The sequence below is a fragment of the Muntiacus reevesi genome, chromosome 18, assembly GCF_963930625.1.
Source record: "Muntiacus reevesi chromosome 18, mMunRee1.1, whole genome shotgun sequence".
Classification (NCBI taxonomy): Eukaryota; Metazoa; Chordata; class Mammalia; order Artiodactyla; family Cervidae; genus Muntiacus; species Muntiacus reevesi.
The window spans coordinates 28,185,133-28,200,210 of record NC_089266.1 but is presented as its reverse complement, the minus strand read 5'-3'; the positions used below and the strand labels follow the sequence as shown (position 1 = coordinate 28,200,210).

At 59.4% G+C, this 15,078-nt stretch overlaps 2 protein-coding genes across 8 annotated transcripts in view; one reads left to right on the top strand and one right to left on the bottom strand.

Moving 5' to 3' along the window:
• Positions 1 to 690: 690 nt before the first annotated feature.
• B9D1 (B9 domain containing 1) lies at positions 691 to 9,822 on the top strand. Its single transcript, XM_065908681.1, has 7 exons — positions 691 to 837; positions 2,176 to 2,244; positions 2,968 to 3,079; positions 5,586 to 5,682; positions 6,518 to 6,580; positions 8,345 to 8,412; positions 8,681 to 9,822. The coding sequence occupies exons 1-7, from the start codon at positions 775 to 777 to the stop codon at positions 8,821 to 8,823; spliced, it is 615 nt and encodes a 204-aa protein (XP_065764753.1). The 5' UTR covers positions 691 to 774; the 3' UTR covers positions 8,824 to 9,822.
• Positions 9,810 to 15,078, bottom strand: part of EPN2 (epsin 2) — a 51,999-nt gene continuing 46,730 nt past the window's right edge. For all 7 annotated transcript variants that reach the window (XM_065908675.1, XM_065908673.1, XM_065908677.1 and 4 more), the window contains 2 exons: positions 13,504 to 13,716; positions 9,810 to 12,284 (listed from right to left, as the gene is read on the bottom strand). In XM_065908675.1, the coding sequence (XP_065764747.1) occupies positions 11,992 to 12,284; positions 13,504 to 13,716 (506 nt within the window). In that variant the 3' untranslated portion in view covers positions 9,810 to 11,991. The remainder of the gene's footprint in view (positions 12,285 to 13,503; positions 13,717 to 15,078) is intronic.

The window sequence follows — 15,078 nt, the reverse complement described above, 5'->3', positions numbered from 1 at the left end:
CCACCAATGCTCAGGCAACCGGGATACCAGGCTGGCCCAGCCCCGGTGTTCGTGGCGTTGGGCTGGGGGGAGAGGCAGCACTGGCAGGAGCTGCCACAGTAATCAATATGCAAAAGCGAACAGTAGTGAGCGCTGAGAGCGGGCCGCCGAGCCCCGCGGATCGCGTCCCGGCGGAGCCCTGCGGGCTCGCCCCTCCCCGCCGGCAAGGTGCCGGGACGGCCACTCAGAGGCCGGTTTTCCCGCGTCACGCGGAGACCTGCCGTCTTGGGCTTAAGGACCTTTCAGGTCCCTCCCCGGTTTGTCTAATAAGCTTTTGGGAGGAGAGGGTCTCAAAAAGCACGAGGCAGCATCTGTCGACCGAGGCAGGGAGCTGCTGGCCCCACGGGGACTCTCGGAAGCGCGGCCGGACTCCCCGCCCCTCGGCGGCCTCGGGCTCCAGTCACACGCTCCAGCTGGCAGCGCGGTGGTCGGCGCCCCGGCTTCAGGGCCGCCCTTGGGTCCGGCGGGGCCGGGTCTGAGCGGACACATATTCCCCGGCGATGGCCTGGGTCCCGCACCACCAGCCACACTCGCTCGGGTGTCCTTAAGCCGACCGCCGCTCAGACTGACCGGACGGCTGAGCCCCGCCTCCCACCGCGCCCCTCCGACTGCGTCTGCGCGCCGCCGCCTTGTGCACGCTCTCCCGAAGCTCCCGCTTCCCTGAAACTTGTCCCGTGCGCCACGCCGTCGTCTCCAGGGCAACCCGGCGCCTCCTAGCAACCGCGCGGCCCGGCTATGGCGGCCGCGGGCCCCAGCGTCTTCCTGCTCATGGTCAACGGGCAGGTGGAGAGCGCCCAGGTGAGCGGCCGTGAGTCCTCCAGGGTCGAACCTCGGGGGAGGGAGCCAGCGTGACAGGCTTGGCGAGAGGTCGCGCGGACCCTCCGCCACGAAGTGCGGTGGAAATAGGCCTGGAGGGTTGAGCTAGGCCGAGGCCAGAATCGGCCCGGCCCGCGTGAAGACTAGGGCAGGGGCCTCCATCCACCCCGCGACCCTCAGCTTCTCCGGCGCGGGTTGGTCTGACACAGCGATGGTGGCAGCTGTCCTGACTCAGAGGGTGTGTGTGTCCGACGGAAGGGGACAGTGCTTTCCAGTCCCCTGCACGTCCTAAGAACCGTTTGTTATTACTGTAAGACATGATATATGCCTGTCTTTTTGCCCAGCCCCTCTCAGCCAGTCCTCACAACTCTGTGAAGTAAGTATTACGTGCACCCCCATCTTACAGATGGGAAGTTGCTCAAAGGAAGTGGCAAAACGAATTTGAAACCTGGTCTGATGTCAAAGCTTTGCTGGACTTGCCTTTCCAGGCTGTTTTTAAAATATTATGATTATATTGTGAGGACTAACCGAGGTGGTCTAGGTAAAGCCCCTTGGGGTCTGTTAGTGGGGATCTCTCGCCTTTCTGTTTCATCAGGGTTGCTGCCCCACGCTCCCACCCTGCCCACCTCCCTCTTGGCCTGGTGCCCAAAGCCAGCTTCCCCTCTTCTGCTTTATCCCAGCAGGCGCCTCAGCTAGGCTGGGTCACATGTGCCTGTGTTCTCAGCAGCCCCTCATCCCCACTCTTCCTCCCCTCTGCTCAGGGCTGCTCTGCCGGCTGTCAGCTCCCACCAAGCCCTGTGTTCTGGGAGCACCTGTCTTCTAGATCTTTCACTTCAGCACCATTCCTTAGACCCTCCTGTGCCCACCCTGCCGCCAGGTGCTAGGGACACAGAAAGCCCACACACCTGTCCCATGTTCACAGTCTAATGGAGCTGAGAGAAATAAACATGGTCAGTGCTGTAATGGAGCACCAGGGGCTGTGGAAGCTGGGATGTGGCTCCAACAGCCTGGGAGTCAGGGCAGGCTCCCCAAAATGTCAGTTTTGAAGGGTGAACAGGAATACTCCAGGTGAAGGAATGAGAAGGGCATGTCGTACAGATGTCAGAGCCTAAGCAAAAGCCTGGGGGCAGCAGTGGCCCTGGACTATTCCACATCTTGGGCCCAGACCCTCCAATGAACGTATCCACGCCCCCTGCTGTCTCAGCCCCCGCCCCCCAGGTGCCTCATGTCCAGAGCTGCTGGTGGCTGCACCCGCCTAGCCAGCAGGTGGTCACAACATGCGTCCCTGTGAGCAGAAGCTGTGTGTGCTTATTCCCACAGTTTCCTGAGTATGACGACCTCTACTGCAAGTACTGTTTCGTGTACGGCCAGGACTGGGCCCCCACAGCGGTAAGCTGGGCCCTATGGCCTCCCAGACTCACAGCTTTTGTGACTGGAGGGGTTTCTGAAGGCTCCATCGCACCCTTTCCCCTCCCAGTTCAGAACCAGTTAAGAGTTCAGGAGTTTGTTCCCAGTGAAGCCAGGGCAGAGAATGCAGAGATCCCTGATCCACCCCTAAGGCTGTGGTCACTCCCGGGCCCTGCCCTGCAGTGAACAAAGCCAGACCAGCCCAGCCTTGCTGGGGCCACGTGCCTGAGAGGGAGACAGACACAGGGCAGCAAATGCTCCAGGCTGTTGGCTAGTAGCAGTGCTGAGGGGAAAGTGAAGGCAGGAAGGGGAGGGATGAGAGGCCAGAAAAGGCCTCCTTAAGACCGTAACTGAGCGTAGAGCTGAAGGAAGCAGGGGGATGGGCCAAGTGGAAGGCTGTAGAATAAACTAGCCAGGCAGAAAGACAGAGGAGAGGGCAACAGCCTGCTGGACTGTCCCCTCCTTTGCAGGAGGTGCAGGTGGAGCTTGAGCACCTAGAGAGGGGAGGGGCCTCAAGGTTTCAGGCCCTAGTGGATAGAAACCCTCAAAGACCTAGGAGCCACTCTGTGACATCTTAGGTCCCTTTGTTTGGCAGAAGATGGTGATGAAAACAGCTCTCAGCTGCCACCTTGAGGGTGGGGTGGGAGGGCGTGGCAGCCTGGAGCTAGTCATTGTCACTGGTCGTCACTGTCATTGTCCTTGCAGGGGCTGGAGGAGGGCATCTCACAGATCACCTCTAAGAGCCAAGATGCGAGGCGGGCGCTGGTGTGGAACTTCCCCATCGATGTCACCTTTAAGAGCACCAACCCCTATGGCTGTGAGTCTGCAGGCCTCCCTGCCCATCCCTGGGGCCCTCTACCAGCCTTGTCAGGTGCTCTCAGACACCTGGCTGTTTTCCCCTCCTTCCCACTTATTTGTGTGCACTTGACCTTTCCGAGGTTCTAAGGAAGTTGCTGAGGTCCAGCCTGAAACCTTGGGCAGTGACTGCCTGCAAAGGGCAGAGCCTGGTGTCTGGGGCTCAGCAGTCTGGCCCCTCAGCGGCTCTCCCCCATCCATCACTACTGTGCTCCTGCCAGACCCGAGCCCCCTGTTTCTCCTCCAAGACCCTGCTCTGAGCCAGGGGTAGGCCCTTCTCTCTGCCATGGGCACCCGGCCCTCGTCCTACCTCTGACCTCCCAAAGTTCTCCTTGCCAGTGTCTGCAGGGTTTGTTGTCCACTGTACCTGGTCTTCAGTGATCACTGTCACTTAATTAGTGCTAGCTGCGTGCAAAGCCTGGCTCGCTTCATAGAGCTGTGCATGCTCTCCACATGTGGGCTTGGCCGAACTGTGAGATACTATCTAGAAGGCAGGCTTCTTCCCATGTCTTCTCTTTAGGAAACCAAGACTCAAAACAGTGGCATAATTTGCTTTCAGCTTCACCTCGAGCAGCTGAGCATGGATCTGATTTCACAGTCCAGGCCTTCATGCTGTATGCGGCTGGTGCCCAGGCTTAGCGGGTGTGGAGGGTCTGGGATCGCAGGTCTAGAGCAGAGGCTGCCCGGTGACCCTCCTGGGCAAGACGGCTGCTGTCCATGAATAAGAAACTCCCATTGGCTTCCTGGAAGACAGCACTAGGTAACATACCAATCTTCTGCTGCTGAGGACAGATGAATAAAGTACTTAAAAGCAAAACCAGAAAATAACCACATGAAGGCATCAGACAGGCAGTAGAGCATGGAACTTTAGCTGCCGAGCTCCAGAAGCAAAGCAGGGCTCCAGAGAGGCCCCGCCCCCACTCCCCCCGGGAGCATTTGCCGATTCTGGCAGAGTTGATGGAGATGCCCGTCGAGATTTTTGTCGGCCAGATGCCAGGCTGTAATTACACAGCACAGTGAGGAGGGCGCCAGGACAGACAGATCCATACGGAGCCCCAGGCAGAACTGAACCTGTGCAGACAGCTGGCTCATGACAAGGGGCAGCGCAGGAGGGGCAAGGGAACTTGAGAGTGGTCTGAGTGACCAAGAAACAGGACAAGGCCTCAGGTTTATTTTAGGAAGAACAGTTACAATTAAGGAAAATGCAAATGAAAGCTAAAGTGAGGGGCTTCCCTGGTGGCTCAGTAGAGAACCCACCTGCCAGTGCAGGAGACACGGGTTCGATCCCTGGTCCGGGAAGATCCCACATGCTGCCCCACAACTACTGAGCCCGGGAACCACAGCTTCTAAAGCCCTAGAGCCTGTGCGCCGCAGTGAGAGAAGCCGCCACAGTGAACAGACCCACATGTCACAGCAAAGAGCAGCCCGGCTCGCCACAACTGGAGAAAAGCTCACAGTGATGAAGACCCAGCGCAGTCAAAAATAAATACAGTCGTATAAGAAAAAAAGAGCTAAAGTGAGTGGCCACAGTGCAGGCACCAGAACAGCCCAATCAGGAAGCTTGAGGATGCCAAGTTGTGGTGAAGGGTGCCAAGCGTTGGCTCAGGGAACAAGGCCGGAGTGGGTGCTGCGCCCCAGGGAAGCAGCTGGGGGAACATGTGTCAAGCCCCTGCTTGACTCTGTGCCCCACAGACACGCTAGCTGGGACCAAGTCAAGCAGACCCTGTAGGTGACATGGTTTGGTTACATCTCGTGAACACTTGAGCCCAAGAGGCTGAAAGTAGTTATCTATGCACTGTTCCATTCCCATGGTACAAAGTTCAGAACACAGGCAGAACCAAAGGACCGGGCTGGGAACACTTGCTTTGGTGGTGAAACCTTAGGAAAAGCAGTGACAATCTCTGAACGGCCCTCTCCCGCCCCAGGAGTACTTCCTGTGGGTTGGCTGCGCCCCACTTCCTGCCTCCACCAGAGTGGCCCAGAGCGGAGGGAGTTCTCTTCTGGGCCTCCAGGGGGCAGGACTGCCCGCCGGGAATACTGGGAATTTAGGATTCCAGAGGAAGGGTGTGCAGGCCTCTGCTTCCCCTCTGTCCTCCTGAACCGGACCGCACACCACCCTTCCGAGAACCCGCCCCACTGGCCCGAGTCTGATGCCCCCTCAGAAAAAGAGGTCCCAGGACCAGACCCCACCCGTTCACACCTGGATGCCTGCTGACTTCCTGGGTCTGTGGACAGCGGAATCAGACAGCATCTTGCGCAGGGCATTGGCCAGTACTGGCCAGCTGCCAGATTCTGCCCGCCTCCTGAATCCTGGGTGGCAGAAGCCCCTGGTGCGGGTTGGGGGGTCCCCACATCCACCCCATTCTCCATCAACCCCACACCTGGGGGCTTCAAGGACTGCGGCCCTGCTCTCTGCCCTGCTCTTCCCAGGATTCCCCACGGGCTGAACCCTGCCTTGTCGTTCAAAGGGCCACAGATCGTGCTCAGCGTGTACGGGCCAGACGTGTTCGGAAATGACGTGGTCCGAGGATATGGGGCAGTGCACGTGCCCCTCTCACCTGGCCGGTAGGTCCTCCCTCCAATGTACTCCCTGGGCCGCTGGCTGTGCAGATTTGGGAGGTGGGCACCTTCTGCTGGGCTCCTATCCAGAGGAACCCACCTGGAGGTGGGGAGTGGATGGGGCCTCGCAGGGGTCGGGGCGCAGCCCCATCTGGGAGGAAGCAGGGGTGTGGGGGGTCCTGGGCTTCAAGAGGCCTCAGGGGTTGAAGTTGAGACACTCATTCCTTCTTTCCTTCCTGAGAGCCTGCCCAGCTGCCACCTTTGTGCGCAACCCTGCTGGCCTGAGGACGCTGTGTCAGACACGTGTGAGCTCAGGGCCCTGCCCTCGGCAGCTCCCAGTAGTGGGCAGGGGTGGAGAGTTGCAGCTCTGTCTTATCCAGCCCAGTGACAGATGTAGACACGGTGCAGACAGGACATTCTGGGCACAGGGAGGCCAGGCGGGCCCTAAGGAGCTGGACTAGGTCAGAGGGGGCAGAGGGAGGAGGCACAGCAGGCAGCAAGAGGTGTTGGGACAGGACCCGCTTGCTGATCACAGTGGGTGGGACCCTGGGGGCTGCTACGGGCTTCCTGGAGGAAAGGTATCCGGGCTGGGCCTGGAGGATGGCAGCACAGGGGGACACTGGGGAAAGGCAAGACCCTGTGAGGGCACAGCCGAGCCAGGGCTGGTGTCTGAACCCTCACATCCTCTGGCCCTTGAAAACAGGCAGGGCTCTCAGGAACTTGGCCCTGGAAGAGGCCTCAGCTTTGACCTCTGGGCACTCCAGCTCGCCCCTCACTGGAGGCTCAGAAAGTTCCAGCACTTTCCCTTGATTCAGCACAGCTGTGAAAACATTTGTTTCAGGCACAAAAAGACCATCCCCATGTTTGTCCCAGAATCTACATCTAAACTGCAAAAGTTTACCAGGTGGGTAGACGCCTATCCCCGCTGTCCCTGGGGCGCCCGTCCTGGCCTAGGTGGTTGGAAGGAGGGCTGTCACATTCCCCCACCCCCCTTGTCATGCTGGATACCTTTGCATGAGGGGCCTCTGCCAGGAGGTGACATCTGAGCAGGGCCTAGAGCCAAGGGTGGGGCCGTCGTGGCAGAGCCCAGAGAAGGTCACAGGCACAGGGAGTGGGTGGTGGACTTGGCAGCGCAGCCAGTGGGGGCCGGACACCAGGTCAGGGCGAGACCAGCCGAGGCCTCTGGCCCCTTCCCTCATCCAAACAGGAGCTGGAGGGTGGGTGGGCCTGGCTGGCTGTCAGGGGTAGGCATGGAGAACAGTCAGCTCAGCTGCCAGGTGGGCGGGCAGGACAAGGGGAACAAGGTCGGAGCCTTGCTGGCTGGAGGGTTTCCTGAGCTCTGAGGCCTGGGAAGCATGGCTGGGTGCTTGCTGCCCCTGGGAGCTCCTCTGGAAGCCACTGTGATGGGGCCAGTGTCTGCTGGAGGTGACATCACCACCCACGGGGCAGTTGCGGGGTGTCAAGGGCCTTGTGAGTCCACACATCCTGCCATGTCCACACTGCTCAGGGGAGAACTGTGGGCCCCCGTGTGCTGTCTCCCTGAGGGAGGGGCTTCTGGCTGGGGAAGAACTCACTGCTGACCTGGTAGCAGGGGTGTCTCCTGCTCTTCTTGGGTGGGAGGGGGCGGGGGGCGCTCTTGCCCTGGCTGGACTGTGTGAGCTTGGATGATGGAACCCAGGGCAGCAGCTGGATTGACGGACCTCTGCAGGCCAGGGCCCCTGAGAGGCTGCTGAGAAGCTGGCCAAGCAGCCCCTCCACGCACCCCCTCTCTGGGTGCTCTGCTCCCAGGCACCCTTCCTCAGCCTGCTGCCTACCCAATCCCCTGCAGCTGTTTCCTGTGGCTGTGACCAGTTACCACGGACGTGGTGGCTTAAAACCGAAGACGTCAAGTTCTCTCAACAGAATCTCCTATCTGGGGCCATCACTCAGCCCTTCCAATCTGATACTCAAAGTTTCCCCAAGATGCGACCACATGGGCGACTCGGGCACGTCTCTGCCCCGAGGACAGAGTGGCGCTCCTGCAGCAGCGTCTGTGCTTGGCACATGCTGGCCCGTGGGGCTGCTTCCCCAGCTCGGCCCTTAGTGCAGCCTGAGAGGCAGGTACAGGTGGAGCCCTGCTCCTCCGACGGGGAAACTGAGGTGCAGTCAGTGAGGCTCCTCCCTACCCGCTGTGGCCCACATCCCTCGATGTCTGTGTGGGTGCAGAGGAGCCAGGCCAGTGCCACCTCCCTGCCATTGGGAGTGAGGTGGGAGGACACTCTGCCCAGGCGGGAGGCACAGATGTCTTGGCCAGAGCCCCGTCAGGTAGGGCCTGCGATCACGTCCCCAGGACACTTGGGAACACTAGGGCCCGGAGTCGGGAAGTGACTTGTCTCGGGTCCCGCTCTACTAGGACAACAGCGGAGAGCCCAGATCTTGTTCCTCTGCCCACCCCCAAGGGCGGCTGCCGGACTCTGGGGTGGGGCCCCCTGGGTTCAGGCCACGCACCCTCCCAGCCCTAGCCCTCCCCCTGCTTTTGCCCACAGTGACCATACCTGTGGACGGCGTCCAGCTGAGGAGGAGGGTGGCGTGGGGAGGCTCCGCCCCTGGGAAAGGGCTGGAGGGAGAACTCATGCCATGTCTGCAGGACCCTGAGCTCCCTTGCTCATTTGCTCCCCTGTCTTCCCAGCTGGTTCATGGGACGGCGGCCAGAGTACACAGACCCCAAAGTGGTGGCTCAGGGGGAAGGCCGGGAAGGTAAAGGTTCACCCCTCACCCTGGGCAGGGTGGGCCTGGAAGGGACCAGGTGGGCCCTGAGGAGTCAGATGGGTGGAGCAGGGCCCAGCTCAGAGGGGTTGCCACTTCCATCACCCCGTCCCCAGGGCAGCCCCTTCTCCCAGGGAGGAATGCGGGCTGGGCAGTGTCGCCCCCACTTTCCAGGAGGGAACACTGAGGCTGCAGATTCCGAAAGCAGCCTGGATCTGTCTCTGATCCAGCTCTGCTGACTCTGTTCTTCTGTCCCCAGTGACCCGTGTCCGATCCCAGGGCTTCGTCACTCTCCTCTTCAACGTGGTGACCAAAGACATGAGGAAGCTGGGCTATGACACCGGGCCTCTGGACACGCAGGGCATCTCAGGGCCCAGCCCGCCCCAGGGCCTCCCCCGGTGAAGGCAACAGCCCTCTGCCCAGCGACCGTATAATAAAGTGTAACCATTTCACAGAGCCCAGGCTGGGGCTGCGCGGACCTTTGCAGCACATCCCCTGGGAGCAGGGCCCGGGCCTCAGCTCAGAGGGCACCGCCTATGGACGCTGCACAGGACGGCCACCAGCACATGAGCTTGGACTCAACAGCGATCCCACGGCTCACGGCTGCGTGCCCCTCAAACCTCGACATGCTCAGCCCTAAAACCTGCCCGCTCAGTGCCTGGCACGTGTCACACTGACCATGCCCCATGGCTCCAGTTCCATGGATGCCCGCCACCCTTGGACAGGACAGGCTGAGAGCCTCCCCAGGTGGGTGGTGTTGCAGGGGGAGAACCCACTTGCCCTAGGCCAATGCCAGGCCACCTGACTGCCCACCAGCAGCTTCAGGGGAGCCCTCCGGGCAGGTCACAGGGCTCGCCCAGTGTTCTCTCCTTGGCAGGATTTGAGCAGAGCCCCCGGCCTGACATTCTCCCAGTTCCTCCGTAAACCAGAAGTTTATGCTGCTCAGGGCCACTCCCCCTGTCCCAACTTATTGTGCACCCTGGAACAGGCAGCAGGACGCTGGCCTTCTCTGCATGAGTCCTCTCCTGCTCTGACTTCTGCTCCACAGGCGCATCCCCCGTGGCCCCATCCCAGCTCCCACACACCCCTAGCTGTCAGACCAGCCCACAGCCACCAGACTCCAGCCGCCCTTGACGCATCCCCATCCACCTGGACGGTCCCTCCCTGACATGGCCTGTCTTCCTGCCTCTCCCTTTTAATGACCTTGACCTGTACCCCCGGGAGCTCCCCAGTCCACTCCTTCCCCAATGCTCAGGCTCACGCAGGCACTGGGACCAGCTCAGTGACCAAGCCGGGTGCAGGTGGGAACTGGCTCCTGAGCCAGCCCCTTGCGATGTTTCGGGATTGATGAGGGTGGAGGCAGGGGAAGGACACAGCCAGAAACCGCATCATGATACAAATGATAAATTATATTTATACAGTAAATAAGTATCAACAGTCAATACGAGTTCCGACACCAGCCACCTGCCCCTGGACTGAGAAGGGCTGGGCGACACCCCCACCATGGCACCTGGCAGGGGGCACTTGATAGCACACGTGCCACACTCGGCAGTGCCAGTGGCTTCATGATCAGTGCAGCGGGCAGCGGAAGAGCCCGGGGACGGGTCTGAGCGGGGGTGGGAGTTGAGGCTGCCTGGGCCTCGGAGGCCCGCGTCACATCATGACAGGCTCTTACTGATGGATTGCTGGCCCCATCACCCAGTAGTGTGGTCTGCCGCCTGTGCAGGCGTCAGCCCATCCCTCCCTGGGGGAGCATCTTGCCCCGAGCCCACCCTCCCCTGGGCCGCTGGGAGAGGAGAGCCAGACCGGCCTTCCTGATGACTGGAGCCCACAGTCCAGCCCAAGTCTGTGGGCTGGAGGTGGCCCCTGAGAGGAGCAGCAAGGTGAGCCCTCCAGGCTGTGCTGTCAGCCTCCCACGCCCAGCACTGCAAGCACAGGGAGCTGGTGTTACTGCCCCTGGTGCCAGAGGCGAGACGTCCCACTGTGGAGATGGAGGCTGACGTGCCCACCAGGCCAGCTACCAGACATGGGACTCGGGGCCAGTGTCCCTGCTCTGGGGAGTAGTGAGTCTCTTCTGATCTTTGTGACTTAATACTTTTTTTTAATTGTGGTGGGTGGGACAAAGGAAGCTACGGAGAGGGAGGTAAGATTAGTGCATGTTTGTTAATATCTTTTCTGTATAAGAGTGATTTTTGTTCCTCTCCAAAGAGATGGTTATTTCTACATCGCAACGTGTCTGGAGGGCAGGTGAGTGTGTGGGAGCCAGGCCTGGGCCGCAGCCCGTCAGCCTAGGGCTGCCCCAGGAGCCATAGCAGAGCCCCACTGCCCCTTGACAAGCTGCCAGCACTGTCCCCACCTCTGCCCTGAGGATGGAGTTGGGGGGGGGGGCGGTGTCACAGAGACAGGGTTCCATTCCATGTTTCTACTGTAAACGCAAGTCCTGTTAACTGCATGCCTTCAGTCACAGAAGTTAGCTGATAAAACCTGGTGAGTCACATTCATATGTTAGATTTTGTTTTTAACTTTCCTCATGTTGGTACATCAGTAAGAAAAATAGCCTCTCTCTTAGGATCTAGCCAAAAAGGCTGAAAGTCAGTTTGGTAATTTACCAAAAAAGGGAATTAAAGGAAAAGGCAACTGGAGGCTACAATTTTTTGTTACTATTGTAGATTTTTCTTTTTTTTTTAAATATCATCTTTTATGTGTAATCAAATTCCCATATTTTTCCTATAAAGAATTTGCTTTAGTTTTTCCATAAGGCATTTTTTTGTCTCTTCGTATTTAAATTTTTTTACAGTTAAAACCATAAATAAGAGAATTTAAACCACTAACATGACACTGCCAATATCTTAATTCAGCCAGACCTGGTAAATTCTATCAAAACTAGACAGTTAAATAAGAACCACGTTATAAAAATATTAGCCAAAAAAAGACTATTTGATAATTCTGCAAACTCAAATATGAAACTGTACTAAACAAAATCTGTGCAAACGCATACAAGCATGGAGCACGTGGCAGGGCTACGCTCAAGTTAGTTTAAAGCTTCTCTAGTGGATTTAATTCAAGAGTTGTTCCACGGTGGTGGCGTTCACTTTGAACTCACGCATGAGTCAAAGAAAAGTAAAACACGCACAACCGCGTCCCCAAAAGGTCAGTGTCTGAGGGCACCGGTACTCCATCCAGTCCATGCCTGGGGCTGCCCAGGGTGTCCCCGGGGTTGGGGGTGGGGGCTGGGTCCCGGGTGAGGGTGTCCCAGAGACCCTGGGCTGAGGCTGGACTGGTACTGCACATGGCCACCGCCTTGGCCAAGCCCCCAAGAGCTGGCAGACCCCCACGGAGGCAGCACGGTGGCCAGGCTGGGTCAGGGGACCTGCATGCTGTGTGATGCCTCTGTCTGCTGCCACCACTCGCCCCTCAGACTGAGGCCCGGGACCAGAGAGACACCCTCTGCTCAGGAAGCCAGACGGGACACCATGACACCCATCCCCCTGCTCCCCGACCCCTTCCACAAGCAACAGTCCCTGCTCGGCGTCCTCGGCATGGATGCTCTGCACGGGTCCCAGCCTGGCACTAGAGGAGGAACGGGTTGGTTGTGCCGGTGGCCTGAGTTGCTGACGGGGGTACGCCCAGGCTGCCCACCATGTTCATCGCAGCAGGGCCCAGCGGCGGCAGGGAGGAGCTGCTGGCCCCCAGTGCTGGGTGGGAGGCCACAGAGGTCATGGAGGCCACAGGCTCCACGCCTGGGCTGGGCCCAAAGGATGCGCTGCCCCCTAGCACTGGGCTCCCCCGCAGCTGGTTCAGCGTCAGTGGCTGCGGCTGGTTAACCTGGAAGGGGTTGACGGGGGCCGAGGCTGTGGCGGCACCTGGGGAGAAAGTGGGAGGGGCAGTGGCTGTGGTCAGAGCAGCAGTGTCCCTGGGCCCCAGGGCTGGACTGCAACGCCAGAGAGGCCACCCAGGCAGCCCCACCTCCGGGCATGATGTCCAGAGGAGGAAATTCAGGCTGTGAGGAGCCAAGTGATGGGCCAGGCTCACAGGACCCAGTGCCTATTTCAGGCTGGCACCCTGGGCACCATCAGCAGCAACCACAGGTGCGGGGAGAGAGCGGAGCCACGGGGGAGACGGGACGAGCAGTGCAGCCCGAGAGCAGTCCCCGTATGCTACACCCGGGGACCCTGACCTCATGAAATCTCTGAAAAGTCCCACGGTCAACGAGACACAGATCCCTATCCCCTCAGGAGCTCACGGCTGGGGGTTCTGCACTTTTGCTAGAGGGTCTCAGAACTCGGCCCTGCCAAGTCCACAGGCCAAATCCCCTGAACATGACCCGTTCCTGTCCTTGGAGAGCCCAAGGAAAACTCAGGGAAGGGTGGGGGCTTCCTCAAGGAAGAGGGTTGCCTGGACTGGGGCCGAAGGGTAGGTCTGACCCTCCCACCCGGGGAGAAGCAAAACAGCCTGGCCGGTGGGACAGAGCATGTGGCGGGGATGTTGAGTGGCTCACACAGCTGAGGGTGTGAACATAGAGGGGCTCAGGACTGGGGAGGGACACAGGGCCGTGGCCACCGGCTTGAGGGCTGGGCCTGTCCTGCAGCCTTGTGGAGCCCCTGAGGGTGGAGGGCCCACCAGCAGGGAGGATGGGCTTGGGACAGAGGGCGGAGTTCTGGCCCCAGAAGAGGCAGAACCCAGAGCAGGGCCAAAGTGAGGGTCCCTGGAGCACGGCTCGACAGAGGGCCCAGGTACACTCATCCGGAACAGGGGCAGCCAACCCTGGCTCCCCTGGCCCCCAACACTGGCCCAAACTGGTGCTCACTAGAGGGTCTCCCTGGCTGGGGGCACCAAGCCAGGGGCAGCTTCTGTTCGGTGGTCTCAACTGAGAGGAGGGGCTGTATGCCAGTCCCTCAGGAGGCCCCCGAGAGGCACCAGCACTGGCAGAGGGTGCGGGCGCTCCAGAGCATGCTCCCCACCTGCCTATGGCCTGTGGGAAAAGTCCACCCAGGGTTGGAGGGGAGGTCAGTGCCCACAGGCTTGCCCCGGGGCCACTCTCAAGAAGGGTGGATGGCTGGGGGAACCCAGGAAGCCACATACCTGGTGCCAGGAAGGGGTTGAGGGCCTGTGCCGGTGGGGCTGGCCTGGTTACCAGCGAGTCCAGGTTGACCAGGGCCGCATTGGGGCCCAGGAAGGACTCTGGGGTTTTCCGGGCACCACTGGGCTTGCTCGAGGCGACGGTCAGGGGCTGAGACTCAAAGGGATCAGGGCTGGAGGTTCCATTGTTCTGGGCCGGGGGAGAGGCTGCCTTGGCTGCAAGACAAGGACACACACGGACCGATGAGCTTGGAGGGCAGGGGCCCAGGACAGGCGCATCCCACCCTGCAGTGTCCAGAACCCAGATGTCCTCAGATGCTGCCTTGCTGAGGATGTGCACGGCTGCCCTAGAGGATAGGACATTCATGGCAGAGCTTGCCCAACAGCCCCAAACTGGAGCTGCCGGTAGGCACAAGGCAGGGCTCGCACCACCAGACCCGAGTCCAGGGACAGAAGGCGTGATGAGGGAGAGACCAACCGAGAGAAGCAGGGACCAACAGCGGCACCGGCTCCACACACACAACGACAGCATTGTGGGTTGGTGGCTACGCGTGAATAAATTACATCTTTTGGATGTTTTCATTTTCTAGTTTTTACAACGAACATGAATCTCTCAACAGTAAGAAAGCAAGTGGTTTTTAAAAATTCAGCCAATAGAGGGTGTGCTGAGACAGACCAGCAGGACATGGATGCTCTGCCAAGATGTGAGAAGGCAATGTGGATGCGGGTTCCTAGAAATGGTGGCATCCTTGCTTGTTGTTCCTGCAGCCCCACGTCCAGGAGCCCAGTCTTGAGAAATACGACACAGAGACACACAACCTAAAGTCAACCTGAAACGTCCTCCCCTAAGCAAAAGATTCAGTAACATCGCTGAGATACTACAAAGCTGTTTCTAAAGGATTTTTTTATGCTGAGAGAAAATGTTTTCAATCTGTTTTTCCAAAAAGCCGTGGTAGCAGGATTGGACTCTCTCATGCCAGTGTGAGTTCAACGACAAAGGCCATAGGTAAGAGCTCACGAAAGTACTGGAATGAAGCTCAGTGGCCACGAGCACATGGAAGAATTGGAAACGATTCTCATTTTCTTCCGTAAGCTTTTCCAAATTTTCTGATACAGTGGAACTCCTCTGGAGTTGGGGTAAACACTTCGCAGGCCCAGGGAAGCATGTTCAGACTTCTCACTAGGTGCAGGGAGCAGGTATGAACAGTTAGGTTGTGCTTTGGCTGTAGAGGACACACAGAACCTTGCTGCTTTCTTTGTGTGGCAAAGCAAAGAGCCCAGGAAGCAGCAGTTCTAAGGTGCTTCCGGCCCCTCAAGCCGTGAGGCCTGGGGGTGGTTCGGGGTGCCAGGCTGCCCCTACCTTAGACCAGCCCAGCCCGGCTGCTGGGGGAGGCACAGGAGGCAGTGGGAAATGGGGATGGGGAGCCAAGAGGAGAGAGAAAGGAGAAAAGTTACTCTGGCAGGAGGGGTGGCCCTGAGGATGCTCTGTCCCCAGCCCTGTGGGGTGTGTAAAGAGGGCATCCAGCCCCTCCCTCTGCCCTCTACCCCGACCCCTCCCAGCCTAGGGGCACACGGGGA

Bases quoted from the DNA above. Each gene is read 5' to 3' on its own strand.
- B9D1 (XM_065908681.1), top strand. From the start codon at position 775: ATGGCGGCCGCGGGCCCCAGCGTCTTCCTGCTCATGGTCAACGGGCAG. The intron at 838-2,175 runs GTGAGCGGCCGT...TTATTCCCACAG, and splicing joins GGCAGGTGGAGAGCGCCCAG to TTTCCTGAGTATGACGACCT. The intron at 8,413-8,680 runs GTAAAGGTTCAC...TTCTGTCCCCAG, and splicing joins TCAGGGGGAAGGCCGGGAAG to TGACCCGTGTCCGATCCCAG.